The sequence below is a fragment of the Bos mutus genome, chromosome 4, assembly GCF_027580195.1.
Source record: "Bos mutus isolate GX-2022 chromosome 4, NWIPB_WYAK_1.1, whole genome shotgun sequence".
In the NCBI taxonomy this organism is placed as follows: domain Eukaryota; kingdom Metazoa; phylum Chordata; class Mammalia; order Artiodactyla; family Bovidae; genus Bos; species Bos mutus.
Window position 1 is genome coordinate 75,761,588 of NC_091620.1, and position 16,475 is coordinate 75,778,062.

Consider the following 16,475-nt stretch of genomic DNA (forward strand, 5'->3'; position numbering starts at 1 on the left):
CTTATTTAGGTTATTTAAGCTTGTGTATGGATAAGGCAATGGCACCCCACTCCAGTACTCTTGCCTGGAAAATCCCATGGATGGAGGAGCCTGGTAGGCTGCAGTCCATGGGGTCGCCAAGAGTTGGACACGACTGAGCAACTTCACTTTCACTTTTCACTTTCATGCATTGGAGAAGGAAATGGCAACCCACTCCAGTGTTATTGCCTGGAGAATCCCAGGAATGGGGGAGCCTGGTGGGCTGCCGTCTATGGGATCGCACAGAGTCGGGCACGACTGAGGCGACTTAGCGTATGTATATATATATCTTATATACTTAAGAGGGAGTGAACTTGAAGTTATCCTGCAATGTTTTCTAGTTTACCTAGAGGAGAACACTTTATTCTAAAGTGGTCAGAAATTGCAATTGCTTATTAGAGTAATAATTAATCAGTACCATTCATTGTAACTACTGTGCCTTGTACTTTTTTGATATTATTGCTTTATTGTATTTGAGGACAAACAAGTTTCCAGTGTAATTAGAAGGTCGTATATTGTGGCTGAAATTCACATATTGGCTTGCCTAAATTAAATAGGGAGCATAGCTTAGATTAAGCATGAAAACCAGATATTTTTCAGTTCCAAACCAAAGTTTAACGTTATTAGTGTTTATAAGTGATGGCCACTGACGTCTTCCGTGGTAAAGCTTAGTTTGAAAAGTGCCTTAACCTGTTTCAAGTCACACAGCCAGTGACAAAGCCATGATAAGACAAACCCTCAGCAATCTGAGTGCCTTTAGAAACCCCTGTGCTTCTGCCTCTTTGCATACTGAGCAGAGTATAGTGCTCTGAATTATGTCCTCATTCTCCCACCTTCTTGTCCTGAAGAGTAGAAAGAATTGTGTGTAGTCAGACTGGGTTTTACATAGCTACAGTTTTTCACTTCAGTCACATGCCTTTTAAATATCTCAACTATGTATTTTCAGCTTCATCCTACTTATTGCTTATGTCATTTCTCTCCTGGATCACTGCCAAGAGCTCTTGTGTCTTTTACTTTCTGTCCATTTACCTTTTGGGCTTCCCTGGTGGCTTGGTGATAAAGAATCCACCTGCCTTTCAGGGGACATGGATTTGATCTCTGGGTCAGGAAGATCCCCTGGAGAAAGAAATGGCAATCCACTCCAGTATTCTTGCCTGGGAAGTCCCATGGACAGAGGAGCCTGGGGGCTACAGTCCATGGGGTTACAAAAGAGTCAGACACGACTTAGTGACTAAACATACACACACACACATTTACCTTTTACATTACAAATCTAAACCAGCCACTCAAGTTCTAAATCTTAATTATCTTTGCTTTCAAGATAAAGAGCCAGTTTTTCAGTCAGTCTCTTAAATTTCTCAACTTTAACCAAACTAAACTGGTTCTGTGCTGTTTCTTAAACATTCTGTGCCTTTTTTGGTAACCTGTATGTTTTGGAGGTAACTCTTTTTGCCTGTGTAGCCCTTTCCCCTTTTATTTACTTAGTCCACTACTTATTCTGTGAGTTAGTTAACTTTTGAGAATTAGGTGTTAGAATTCCTTCATACCTCTCCAGTTGACATGTCTTTTTTTATGTGTCATAGATATTCTGTTAGTCTGCTCAGGCTGCTATAATAAAATACTACAGACTGAGTGGCTTAAACAACAGACATTTGTATTCTCATGGTTATGGCAGCTGGAAGTCTAAGATCAAGGTGCGGTTAGGATTGGTGTCTGTCAGAGGTTTCTTTTCCTGTCTTGTAGATGGCTACCTTCTTGCAGTATCCTCACATGGCCTTTATTCTGTGCATGTGCTGAAAGAGATTTCTGGTACCTCTAGCTCTTATAGGAGCACTGGTCCTTTTGGATTAAGGTCCTACCCTTATGATTTTATTCAGCCTTCATTACATCATATAGACCCTATCTGTTAAGATGATCATGTTGGGGGTCAGGACTTTAACATACGGAATGAGGGTGGAGGGCACAATTCAGTTCATTACAGGGGTTTTAATTATTTCTTTATATGTCCCCCTTTTGCTTTAAGGAGGGTGTGTCTGTCATCTTACCAGGAATGAATGCCTTTAGATTTATATGTATCTAGTTTTCATTGCAGTGCTAAGGTGTGACTTTAGAGGCCACATTGGCTGTTACTTAGTTCCAAGAGTTTATTTCTGAATGGCCTGATTAGCCAGGGGCAAAGAAGTCTTGAAGAGCTTGTCTGAAGTAACTTTTATACTCATTTAAATTTAGAAAAATAATCTGGCAAAGAACAATGTTAGAACAGTTTTTAAAGTTTTTTTTTAAAGTTTTGAGGACATGACTATCAGATCTATAATTAAATGTCTTTTCTTTCCCTTTTTGTAGTTGCCGCAATAGTATTATTCTGTTCCGCTTCTAGCCCACATAGCATACCTCTGACGGAAGTGACTGAGCCAATATGGCTGATGCTGCTCCTAGGAACTGTGCACTGCCAGATTGTTTCAACGAGAACACCCAAACCTCCCCTAAGCACAGGGGGTAAAAGAAGAAGGTACTGTCTGTTTAAAAGTGATCTTTTTGTAGATTTCTGTAATTGGAATCCAGTATTGTTCTTGACTTGAATGAAATGTTATCTTGAAACAGTGAGCTTCAGTCAGAATCAGCTATTGAATAATTTAGTTTCTTTTATTTGCTCCAGAGCCATTTTGAGACCCCATACCTGTTCGTTTTTGGTTTCTTTCTTGAAGCTCATTGCTGAGGCATGTGATATCACTGTAGGGAATATATGTTAGTTGGAATTGCTAATAATTTCCACTATTACAGAACCTTGTGCTTAAAAGATGCTTTGGCAAAAACAAAGTCAAGGAAATTTTTTAGCTAAATTCCATTTATTATATGTCATTTGAAGCTGTTTAATATTGCCCTTTGATGAAGTAAGCATAGCAAGTCTTACTGGCCACTTAGCACAATGAAATTCTGTTTTAAGGGTCTTTGGGAACAATTTCTCTTTTGAATATTGTTGCTAAGAGATTGTGACATTTGCTGTTTTGGAATATTGATTTAAGCTGTTTATTTAAAAAATAAATAATACCTAATTAGATAAGTAGCACTGCTGAACAGATAGATTATAAATCTCTCCAATTTAAATTTTCTTCTTCATCTGCAAATAAGTGGCATTCCAATAGGGAAGGGGTACTTCTGTAAATAATCTGCCTAGTGCTATCCTTACAACCTAGTGTCCACTGACTTGTCAGTATGAGCAAGAAACAATAACTTAACATTTATAGAAACTGGTCTTGAATATGTACTTAATATTTGGCATAACTTTTATGCATCAGCCTGAGTTTTACTGTGTATTCAAGTTCCTGTGTTTATGTTTTCCAAAGTTTTAAATGTACTGTCGAGAAAGTGGTTATTAAATTTTAAAGTTACCTTCCACTGTTAATCTCTTCTAATGAAGGAAATTAAGAAAAGCAGCCCATTTGGAAGTACATAGGGAAGGAGATGGTTCTAGTACCACAGATAACACACAGGAGGGAGCAGTTCAGAGCCACGGTACAAGCACCTCTTACAGTGTTGGCGCTGTCTTCAGAGATCTCTGGCATGCTGCATTCTTTTTATCAGGGTTTGTATTTATTCAAGACTTTCTATGGCTTAGAAATGCACTGTCCCTTTTTTGGTACTACAGTCTTAATTAATGAGTACTAATGATTTTGAATATGATAGTCCTAGTGTGGATTTTATTTTTATAAATTATAAAGCTGTATATAATGGAAAAAATAGAGACCATAAAATTCACTCTGAGATATATATATGTATAAATACATCTGTATGAGAATGAAAATATACTATCAAAGTATATTTAGTATTTATCTTAGTTTCTTTTGTGATTTCTCAAGTACTATTTTATTTCTATTAAATTGCTTATTTAATCTTCATCAGCACTGTAGGACAAATTGGCTTTGTTAATATACCATGTGAGTTGTATGACATTTTTAAAAAATTTGCCTCAATTACATAAAATTATCTGAAATAAAACATATAGGTATACGTATTGTTACTTGAAAGAATAAAATATATACTATAATACAAGATTCTGTTTTTTGTAGTTTGGGTTTTTTACTTAGTTTGTGCCATAATAAAAACTGATGAAAATTGCCAAGTTAATAAGTCAAGAAAAGGGATACTGCAGGTAACTTATTTTCAGTCACTTCTGGTAACTTCTCTGCTAGTATCATTGTTTTATCAAATGTGATTGTGTTCTTATGATAAAGTTTATCATGCACTATATAATTATAGTGCATATAATTAATTATATAATTAACCAGTTATATCCTGGGCGTATTCTTATTGATAGTAATTTGGGGAGAAATTTTCACAAATTTTAATAATTTGCAGTAATGTGGCATTAAGTTGATTCTCTGACTTTTCAACCACTTAGTCTTCTAGAAAATACATATTTTATATCAGTTCACTTCAGTTGCTCAGTTGTCTGATTCTTTGCCACCCCATGTACTATAGCATGCCAGGCTTCCCTGTCCATCACCAACTCCCGGAGCTTACTCACTCATGTCCATCGAGTCAGTGATGCCATCCAACCATCTCATCCTCTGTCGTCCCCTTCTCCTCCTGCCTTCAATCTTTCCCAGCATCAAGGTCTTTTCTAATGAGTCAGCTCTTTGCATCAGGTGGTGAAAGTATTGGAGCTTCAGCATCAGTCCTTCCAGTGAATGTTCAGGATTGATTTCTTTTAGTATTGGCTAGTTGGATCTCCTTGCAGTTCAAAAGACTCTCAAAAGTCTTCTCCAATACCACAGTTCAAAAGCATCAATTGTTCAGCAGTTAGGCTTCTTTATAATCCAACTCACACATTCATACATGACTACTGGAAAAACCATAGCTTTGACTGTATGGACTTTTGTTGGTAAAGTAATGTCTCTATTTTTGAATATGCTGTCTAAGTTGGTCATAGCTTTTCTTCCAAGGAGCAAATGTCTTTTCATTTCATGACAGCAGTCACCATCTGCAGTGATGTGATTTTGAAGCCCCCAGAAATAAAGTCTGTCATTGTTTCCATTGTTTCCCCGTATGCCATAAAGTGATGGGACTGGATGCCATGATCTTAGTTTTCTGAATGTTGAGTTTTAAGAAGCTTTTTCATTCTCTTTCAATTTCATCTAGAGGCTCTTTAGTTTTTCTTCGTTTTCTGTCATAAAGGTGGTATCATCTGCATATTTGAGGTTATTAATATTTCTTCCGGCAGTCTTGATTCCAGCTTGTGCTTCAGCCAGCCTGAAATTTCCCATGATGTACTCTACATATAAGTTAAATAACCAGGATGACAATACACAGCCTTGATGTACTCCTTTCCCAATTTGAAACCAGTCTGTTGTTGCATGTCTTGTTGCTTCTTGATCCGCATACAGGCTTCTCAGGAGGCAGGTAAGGTAATTCCCATCCCCTTAAGAATTTTCCACAGTTTATTGTGATCCACATAATCAAAGGCTTTAGCATAGTCACTGAAGCAGATGTTTTTCTGGAACTCTTGCTTTCTTCATGATGTTGGCAGTTTGATCTCTGGTTCCTCTGCCTTTTCTACATCTAGCTTGAACATCTGGAAGTTCTCATTCATGTATTTTTGAAGCCTAGCTTGGAGAATTTTATGAATATAAATAAATATCTCTTAATTTCTGACAGTGAAAATATGATAGTCTTATCACTGCAGAATCAAGTTTTTAAATGTTTCTCAGGACTTTCTGTAAGCAAGTATCAATGGCATAGTAGATACGTTTTACTTTGACGGGATCATTTAGATGTTTTGCTCATTTGAAACTGGTGTTGTATTATTATGTAGTATTCAGAATCCTCCTGCCTTTAGAATTCTGCCTTGTTTCTCTAGTCAAATGAGTTCCAGACTTTAATTTTCTGATCTTTTGGGGCTGTACCATGACTTTGACTCCTAGTTATTGATATTATGATGGCTAAATCCCTTTGGATTTATTCTCTTTAATCATGACAACTGTAATCTAACTTTCTAAAGAAGCACTGTTTTGAACTGTCTGGTTTGGGATAGTTTGCCAGCATATGAATGAGACTGTTTTAAATACTGGGTATAAAAAGATCTTAAGAAAAATGTTAATTTCAAAAGTTCTAAACTGAGTTCTGGAATCCTGATGGTGTCTTGGTCTTTCAGGCTTTGATAAGACACAGAGTGCTTAAACTGAAATACCAACCGAGACTTAAAATTGTTTCCGGTGATAACAAGTTGAATTAGCATAACTGGTGGAAGAATAAATGCATAATCACACAAATATCTAAGCTTTGTGTTTGGTGAGTTGATGGTTTTCTGGAGGGTACAATGAAAACTGTATTTTTAATACCCTGTATTTATGTTCAGTTCAGTCGCTCAGTCGTGTCAAATCTTTGCGACCCCGTGAATCGCAGTACGCCAGGCCTCCCTGTCCATTACCAACTCCCGGAGTTCACCCAAATTCATGTCCATCGAGTCGGTGATGCCATCCAGCCATCTCATCCTCTGTCGTCCTCTTCTGCTCCTGCCCCCATCCTCTCCCACCATCAGGGTCTTTTCCAATGAGTCAACTCTTCGCATGAGGTGGCCGAAGTACTGGAGTTTCAGCTTCAGCATCATTCCTTCCAGTGAACGTCTAGGACTGATCTCCTTTAGGATGGACTGGTTGGATCTCCTTGCACTCCAAGGGACTCTCAAGAGTCTTCTCCAACACCACAGTTCAAAAGCATCAATTCTTTGGCACTCAGCTTTCTTCACAGGCCGGCCCTCACATCCATACATGACCACTGGAAAAACCATAGCCTTGACTAGACGGACCTTTGTTGGCAAAGTAATGTCTCTGCTTTTGAATATGCTATCTAGGTTGGTCATAACTTTCCTTCCAAAGAGTAAGCATCTTTTAATTTCATGGCTGCAGTCACCATCTGCAGTGATTTTGGAGCCCAAAAAAATAAAGTCTGACACTGTTTCCACTGTTTCCCCATCTATTTCCCATGAAGTGATGGGACCAGATGCCATGATCTTCGTTTTCTGAATGTTGAGCTTTAAGCCAACTTTTTCACTCTCCTCTTTCACTTTCATCAAGAGGCTTTTGAGTTCCTCTTCACTTTCTGCCATAAGGGTGGTGTCATCTGCATATCTGAGGTTATTCATACTTCTCCCGGCAATCTTGATTCCAGCTTGTGCTTCTTCCAGCCCAGCATTTCTCATGATGTACTCTGCATATAAGTTAAATAAGCAGGGTGACAATATACAGCCTTGATGTACTCCTTTTCGTATTTGGAACCAGTTGTTCCATGTCCAGTTCTAACTGTTGCTTCCTGACCTGCATACAGGTTTCTCAAGAGGCAGGTCAGCTGGTCTGGTATTCTCATCTCTTTCAGAATTTTCCAGTTTATTGTGATCCACATAGTCAAAGGCTTTGGCACAGTCAATAAAGCAGAAATAGATGTTTTTCTGGAACTCTCTCGCTTTTTCCATGGTCCAGTGGATGTTGGCAATTTGATCTCTGGTTCCTCTGCCTTTTCTAAAACCAGCTTGACCATCTGGAAGCTCATGTTTCATGTGTTTTTGAAGCCTGGCTTGGAGAATTTTGAGCATTACTTGACTAGCATGTGAGATGAGTGCAATTGTGCGGTAGTTTGAGCATTCTTTGGCATTGCCTTTCTTCGGGATTGGAATGACAACTGACCTTTTCCAGTCCTGTGGCCACTGCTGAGTTTTCCAAATTTGCTGGCATATAGAGTGCAGCACTTTCACAGCATCATCTTTCAGGATTTGAAATAGCTCAACTGGAATTCCATCACCTCCACTAACTTTGTTCGTAGTGATGCTTTCTAAGGCCCACTTGACTTCACATTCCAGGATGTCTGGCTCTAGGTGAGTGATCACACCATCGTGATTATCTGGGTCGTGAAGCTCTTTTTTGTACAGTTCTCCTGTGTATTCTTGCCACCTCTTCTTAATATCTTCTGCTTCTGTTAGATCCATACCATTTCTGTCCTTTATCAAGCCCATCTTTGCATGAAATGTTCCCTTCGTGTATCTAATTTTCTTGAAGAGATTTCTAGTCTTTCCCATTCTGTTATTTTCCTCTATTTCTTTGCATTGATCACTGAGGAAGGCTTTCTTATCTCTCCTTGCTATTCTTTAGAACTCTGCATTCTAATGGGAATATCTTTCCTTTTCTTCTTTGCTTTTTGCTTCTCTTCTTTTCACAGCTATTTGCAAGGCCCCTTCAGAGAGCCATTTTTCATTTTTGCATTTCTTTTCCATGGGGATGGTCTTGATCCCTGTCTCCTGTACAGTGTCACGAACTTCCGTCCATAGTTCATCAGGCACTCTGTGTATCAGATCTAGTCCCTTAAATCTATTTCTCACTTCCACTGTATAATCATAAGGGATTTGATTTAGGTCATACCTGAATGGTCTAGTGGTTTTCCCTACTTTCTCCAATTTAATTCTGAATTTGGCAATAAGGAGTTCATGATCTGAGTCACAGTCAGCTCCGTAGGAACTACTATTAATGTCATTTCTAAGTATATTTCATTTTCAAGGTAAAACTTTTTAAAGTAAGGCATAATATTTCTCATTTGAGAAGAAATGGGAATTATTGTAAAGGAATTCTGTAAACCTGAGAAAACTGAACCAGACAAAATATCAATTAGAAAAGATACACAAATCAGTCATATTTTCTAAGGACTTAGCACTTTAATATCAGTTAGTTATAATCTTAAATTAGCTTAATTATAGAAAGAGTAAATATGAAAAATTGCATCTAGATTGTACATCTTTTCAGCACGGTACCTGTTTCAAAATTCAGATAGTTCCTAAGTTCTCTTTCATGTCCTTTAAGAACTCATTTGTCTGTCACAAAATCATTAAAAGCATTTGGAATTATGCTTTTGAGTAAAAAAAGTAATTATATAAATTGAATTGGTAATTTAGAGACAGCAGAATAAAATCAGGTTTCATGTTAACTCCTCTGCGTAACTGACCTACCTTGAAGTGTTCTGTTCTGTTTAGCTTCCATATTTACTCTTTTTAATACCAAATTGAATATTAAAGGTTTAGTAAATTGATTTTCTTCACATAGTGGAGTATATTGCATAGTGTAAGTAGTATACAGTCCCGCCAGAAACTTTAGATACAGGGATTAAAACTTGGCTTTTACTGACTGTAGTTTAAAATTCAGTTATTTAAGCTGTCGACTAGGTGAAGCTTTGTTGCATGTGTTTCACAGATAAGGATGAAGACCATGTAAAAGCCAGTGTATTCTGGCTTCTTCCAGATTTTTAAGACTATCTTACGGACACAACTAGATAACTTATTAAATTTGCTAGCGTCACTGTATTTTAGGGTTGGATTGATCCTAGAAAGATTACAGGTACTATAAATAATTTGGCACACCTCTCAAACTTATTTGTGATAGAGGATACCTAGAGAAACATAGGGTCCCCAGAGTCTTTGAAAGGGGTATGTTAGCATGTAATCAAGGTGTAGTCATAGATCCAGATAGCAGTGATGGTTGTATAAGGCCCCTGTGTCATTTTCTTATATCTGAGATTTTATGCATTTTGTTTCTATAACTTTCTCTCCCCCTTGATTCCTAACCATGTGCAGATGAGAGCAGAACCAGAAATTTCATACTGTATTCTAGAGTAGAGTTACCTGCTGCTGTTAACTTTTTCCCTATCATGTCTAATGTCCTTTACTATCGAAAGCATGATCTTCAGTTGGCTCAGTTTATATACCTCTGAACAGTTTTGAGAGCACCAAAAAAATACTTCCAACATTTTTTTCCATAGCAGTACAGAATATTCTGAGTGTTCTTGATAACCTGACTAGGTTTTTTAATGTAGAAACACACTAATTTTCATGTTTGGTATAGTAGATTGGATATTTCATAAGCTAAGTAGTTCTTTAAAAGTTGTTAACTTTTTGGCCAAAGTTTTTATGTGAAAAAATTTAATTTCATCATTTATTTATGGTGTAGATTGTACATGGACATGTACAAAATTTACTTAAATTTTTTTCAGAAAAGAACCAAATTGTCTCCCAATGTTTCTCACAGAGGAACTAAGGCAATTAAAGTCATGTCCTCCTAAGATATTTTTGACATAGAGTAACCTCTTTTGAACATCAAGCATGATATTTCAAAGAAAGTATTACACAGGTCGTGCCTTCCAAAAGTGTTTATTAGTTATTAGTCCCTTTATAAGCCATGACCATGGCAATGAAATTGGACATTCTGTCATTGCAAATGCTTTTTGTTCAAAATCCAATTCTGCAATGTATAAATGCTGAACCACTATGTTGTTACAGCTGAAGCTAAAATAATATTGTATATCAACAATACTTCAGTAAGAAAAGGCCAAATGCAAGAAATACCACTTCTATTGTGGAGTAAGTAAAATCGGTATAGACTTGTATATCTCCCTTTTTTAAGATACTGCTTATCACTGCCCATTGTTAACTCTGGTTTTATTAGGTGACTGTATTATATGCATTAAATGTAGCTATCAAAAGGTAAGATCTTCTTGTTCAGTTCAGTTCAGTTCAGTCGCTCAGTCGTGTCCAACTCTTTCCGACCCCATGAATCACAGCACGCCAGGCTTCCCTGTCCATCACCAACTCCCAGAGTTCACTCAGACTCACGTCCATTGAGTCGGTGATGCCATCCAGCCATCTCATCCTCTGTCGTCCCCTTTTCCTCCTGCCCCCAATCCCTCCCACCATCGGGGTCTTTTCCAATGAGTCAACTCTTCGCATGAGGTGGCCAAAGTACTGGAGTTTCAGTTTTAGCAACATTCCTTCCAAAGAAATCCCAGGGCCGATCTCCTTTAGGATGGACTGTTTGGACCTCTTTGCAGTCCACGGGACTCTCAAGAGTCTTCTCTAACACCACAGTTCAAAAGCATCAATTCTTCGTCGCTCAGTTTTCTTCACAGTCCAACTCTCACATCCATACATGACCACTGGAAAAACCATAGCCTTGACTAGACGGACCTTTGTTGGCAAAGTAATGTCTCTGCTTTTGAATATGCTATCTAGGTTGGTCATAACTTTCCTTCCAAAGAGTAAGCATCTTTTAATTTCATGGCTGCAGTCACCATCTGCAGTGATTTTGGAGCCCAAAATAATAAAGTCTGACACTGTTTCCACTGTTTCCCCATCTATTTCCCATGAAGTGATTAGACCAGATGCCATGATCTTTGTTTTCTAAATGCTGAGCTTTAAGCCAACTTTTTCACTCTCCTCTTTCACTTTCATCAAGAGGCTTTTGAGTTCCTCTTCACTTTCTGCCATAAGGGTGGTATCATCTGCATATCTGAGGTTATTGATACTTCTCCCGGTAATCTTGATTCCAGCTTGTGCTTCTTCCAGTCCAGCGTTTCTCATGATGCACTCTGCATATAAGTTAAATGAGCAGGGTGACAGTATACAGCCTGACGTACTCCTTTTCCAATTTGGAACCAGTCTGTTGTTCCATGTCCAGTTCTAACTGTTGCTTCCTGACCTGCATACAGGTTTCTCAAGAGGCAGGTCAGCTGGTCTGGTGTTCTCATCTCTTTCAGAATTTTCCACAGTTTATTGTGATCCACACAGTCAAAGGCTTTGGCATAGTCAATAAAGCAGAAATAGATGTTTTTCTGGGACTCTCTTGCTTTTTCCATGATCCAGTGGATGTTGGCAATTTGATCTCTGGTTCCTCTGCCTTTTCTAAAACCAGCTTGAACATCAGGAAGTTCACGGTTCATGTATTGCTGAAGCCTAGCTTGAAGAATTTTGAGCATTACTTGACTAGCATGTGAGATGAGTGCAATTGTGCGGTAGTTTGAGCATTCTTTGGCATTGCCTTTTAATAGTAAAAAGCACCATTTCTTTCTATACTGTTTTAATTCCTAAGTAGCTTCTTTCTACCTTGCTTTTTGTTTTTGGTTATCTCCTGTAAAAGAGGAAATTCTATTAAATGATCCCCCCAAAAAAAGAAAAAGGAAGAAAATCAAAATGATATTTAACTCCCTTCAGTTTATTTTTTAACATGTTATTTTTTAACATTTTAAAGTTGCCTTAACTTCCCTTTAAAACTTTTTTTCCCTTTTTAAACTTCACTTTAAAAAATATATTCTAAGTAGAATTTCACAGTTATCTATTTTTTAAAACTGAATGTCACTCCCACTGTATCTCTAACAGTTTTATTCTCTCTTGTAAAGAAATGGGAGGAATTCCTTAAAATCTGAGTCTTGGTAATCTGTGATCATTTTGAGAAATTATTACTCTGTGAAGTTCTTACTTTCAGCTATTAATGACAATATCAATGATACAGCAATCAGTGGTAAAATTAAACCTTGCCTGGAGGTTTAACCTCTTTAACTTACATTTTTGACCTTCTTTAACCTACATGTTTTTTTGAATTTATTCCTTCCTGCATTTCTCCTATGTTAAAATCTAAAGTAATCAGTTTGTACTTTTAAAAATGTATAGTTTTACTTTGAAACAATTTTAACAATTGTTGTTTAACAGAAAAGTTGAGAGAACAGTGCAAAGAACTCCCATATATTTTTCACCCAGAGACCCTGTTCAATCTGTTAACTGTCCCTATTAATGTCTTTTACAGCAAAAGGATCTAATCTGGGATTATATGCCACACTCAGGGGTCATGTCTTTTTCATCTCCTTCACTCTGGGACAGGCTTCAGTCTTTCCTGCAGTTTCGTGTTTTTCACAGTTGGGACGATACAGGGCAGTCACTTAGTAGAATGTCCCTTAATGTGGGTTTGTGTCAGTGGTTTTCTGCGTCTAGTTCCAGGTGACTCATGGGAGCTCCGTGTGTATCTCTTCCCTATGCTGTCTTCAGCATCATCAGTTGGTACTTGAAATTGGTCATGGTAGGATTATCTACACCATGGAAATCAGAAAACACTACAGACAAGGACTTTTTACACCTGAATAGCTGATTGTTCTACATTTAGCAGCACACCACAGAGTTAGTTGTGTGATATTTCTTCATATTTAAACCCAGTTGTGCATTTTTGGTAGGAATATCATTGTGTACTATCAGGTGGCAAACAGCGCAGATTTGTTCCTCACTAGTGATATTTATATGAATCACTTGATTAAGATAGCGTCTGCTAAATTTCTGGAGAAGGAAGTGGCAGCTCACTCCAGTGGTCTTGCCTGGAGAATCCCAGGGACGGTGGAACCTGGTGGGCTGCCATCTCTGGGGTCGCACAGAGCCGGACACGACTGAAGCGACTTAGCAGTAGCAGCAGCAGCTAAATTTCTCCACTGTAAATTTTTATACTTTTCCTTTGTGGTCAACAGATATCCTGTGTAGAGATACATTAACTGTAAAAATGACCTGTTTCTCATCCTACCTTCACTTTCTAGTTTTAGCATCCATTGATGATTCTTGCTTGAATTATGGTAGTTGCCAAATGGTAATTTTTCTAACTACATCATTTCCCTCTACATTTATTATTTGGCATTCACTTTAAGGAAGAGCTTTCCCTTAATTATTTACTTAGGGATTTTTATTTTTTCAATTTGTTATTGTCATTTTTTATTTGGATGATTAGATTGGCTTCAGTTTGGCCAGGGGATACCTTAGAGCAATTTCTTTTCTTTTGGGGATGTCCTTGTTGTTTTCTGAACCCTTCCTTACTTTTTGGTACAACAAAATGTTTCCAGGTTCAACTTGTACTTTCTCTTCCTCAGGCTTGGAATGAACTGCTTCTTCAAGGAGAGTAATGTGTGGAAACTAAGCTCTGAATGCTGGATATACTCATTGCTGTTGTAGTGTTGCCACCCTGGAGCCTTCTCAGTGGAAAGAGCTAGAAAGTGTGTGTGTGTGTGTCCTTTTACATTTATATTTATTTCTTTGTCTAGATATAAGCCATGGATTTTCAGAGATAGTTCCAATTCAGATACAGTACCACAAAGCTCATTGTATCTTTTCTCTTCTTTATATTTTCATTCTCTGTTACTGAAAAACCTGGTTCTAATCCTGAATATACTTATTTGATTAATCCTCTGTGTGTATTGATAACCCATTTCCAGTCCTCTGGGCTGCACCTTGCCCCCTGCCCTAAAAGTGCCTTCAAATTAGTTGCCATTATTGCTTGTTGCTGGGCTGCTCCTGCTGTTCCATTCCAACTACTGTATGCTCTTGCAATTCTTTTATTACCACTGCTGTTATCAGCCACTGCCAGGATACCTCAATTTGTATTTTAAGCTGCTTTGTAAACCCTGAAGTTGGTACTTACATTTAGTATTTTCTTTGTTATTTCAGCTTGATTTTCAACTTATCTGCATTTAGTGTGAGAGAAATATCAAATAGCTACTGTAGCTTAGTAAATTACTGTTCATACCTTCTGACAGCATTACTTGTACTTTGAGGAGATATTGGGTGAAAACAGCCCAGAGAAAATTAGAAGGAGGCAGAGATAAGGAAGAGAGGAAGTAGGAGATAGCTGAAAAGTATATGAAATGAGTGCTACTAGAACTCTTTCTCTTGGCTTAATACAGTCTTCACTCTGCCCTGGTAAAGGAAGAATACATTCTCCTTAGAAATATTCTTAAAGCAGCCATTAATACAGATTCAAGCCCTTTTCCTAGGTTCATATCTTTTGGTCCTCTGGGGTTCTGGGTCACTCTTCAAGGTTACAGCTACTTTTTCTGCTTTAACAATTGTCTTCTAGGCCTGTGTTATCAACTGTCTACTGATCTTTTTCAGGATGTTCCTGGGGACTTTAGCTCCAACATTTTCATCTTTCTTCCCAAGTAAATTTCTCTCCTTGCATATCCCGGCTGATTAATGACTCTATTCTACTAACTTCCCAGTCTCCCTTCCTCTTATTCACGGCCTCACCCCTCCCTTTCCAACCTAGAACAATTTCCATGAAGCTTCATAATACCTTTCCAGCACACTCTTTTACTGTCTGAGTTTCCCACATTTTTATAAGGTCAAGTAATTTCACTTCTTTTGGTCTTTTTCTACATCTCCATGTTGCACAGTGTTCAAGGGAGAGGTAAAGGGAACAGTAAATAACATTTCTCTAGACAGAGAAGGTTACAGGTGTTCTCTGCACCTTTTATTTTCTCTTTCGCCCTGTCTCTCCTCTCTCCCGTAGTTAATTTTCCTCCCTGCATCTGCCACTCTTAAATGATCTTTGTTCTGTAGTGCATGCCCTTAGTCTCTCTGTGCCTCTTAGGGTCATACAGAAAGAAAAGGGTGAGATGATTGGGCATTGCGTCTTGCACCTTTGTGAAGATCTGTTCTTTGTGACCAGGAAGGAAGCATTAGAGCTCTGTAGAGCATATGGGAAGTATGATCTGTCTGTCCCCTTTCATAATCTTACAGGAGAAGGTCGGAAGTATAAGACAAACTTTCTAGGCTTTGAGTGTGTTAAGAAGAAATCTTAACAGGCTGTTTCCCAAAGAGTGGGCTGTTGGAGATCATATAGAGAATAAACCTCATAGTCAGAAGGTCTGTGTTCTAATGTCAACTTTGGCTCTAACTGACTGTGTGACCTTAAATTAATCATCTACACCTCTTTTTATTTCTGATTTATTGTTTCCAAAGCAAGCATTTAGCATAGGTGAGTTACAATGTCTTGTACAGTTCTGATAGATTCCAATAGAACTGAGCAACTGTAGTGTTAAAGGTAACATTTTTCTCCCAAAGAAACATTTCCCCCCCATTTAAAAGTTCTTCTGTTTTTTGACCTACATGAAGGCATTGTACTAGTTTTATTTTTCCTGTCTTCCTAAACTGATACTCTAGAGAAAATTCAAGGAAATTTATTTTGAATACAATTAGACACGGTTGCTTTTTAATAATGTTTTATGATAGACTTAATCTGCATTGAGTACATTTTAAGTTTGTGTGGGGTTTGCATTGTATTTCTTCTACTAACCATTTCTTTTGGATAGCCATTCTTTCACCCACTGGATCCTTTAAGCATTTGCCTATTAATCAAAAATGATTTATTATTTTCCATGTTACATATTATGTATTGAGAAAAACTTAATTCCTGTAAATGAAGAACTTCAAGTGTAGTCTTTTAAATACTTGTAAGCTACATGATTACTGACATTTTTTCTAGAGTATTTCAGTGGGTAAAAGAGGTTACTTCTTTATCTTTGCGTTCTTCATTTTTACTTCTTCCATTATGTAGAATTTTGTACAAAGTTTTCCCTTTTTTCATGTGCTTTTATGTTACAAAAGGTCTGTGTCTCCATTGTGTATTAAAATGAATTTATCAGAGGTATTTAGGTATCCACACTTATGGTAAAGTTTTTGGGTAAAGGAGAGTATTAAAATTAAGTTAAACCACTAATTGTAACTTAATTTTGTAATTACTGAGGTAGTTTTTTTTTAAATTAGTCTTTAAAAGTATATTATTAACTATAATAAAATGGGCAAAATTTTGGTCTAGGTTTTGCTCAAAGACCTGTTAATTTTG

General features: G+C 37.5%; 1 protein-coding gene across 5 annotated transcripts in view; it reads left to right on the plus strand.

Moving 5' to 3' along the window:
• The window catches only part of PHTF2 (putative homeodomain transcription factor 2), a 136,941-nt gene that overhangs the window by 87,493 nt on the left and 32,973 nt on the right, over positions 1-16,475 (plus strand). For all 5 annotated transcript variants that reach the window (XM_070369685.1, XM_070369686.1, XM_070369682.1 and 2 more), the window contains 2 exons: positions 2,362-2,527; positions 3,437-3,601. In XM_070369685.1, coding sequence (XP_070225786.1) covers positions 2,362-2,527; positions 3,437-3,601 — 331 coding nt within the window. The remainder of the gene's footprint in view (positions 1-2,361; positions 2,528-3,436; positions 3,602-16,475) is intronic.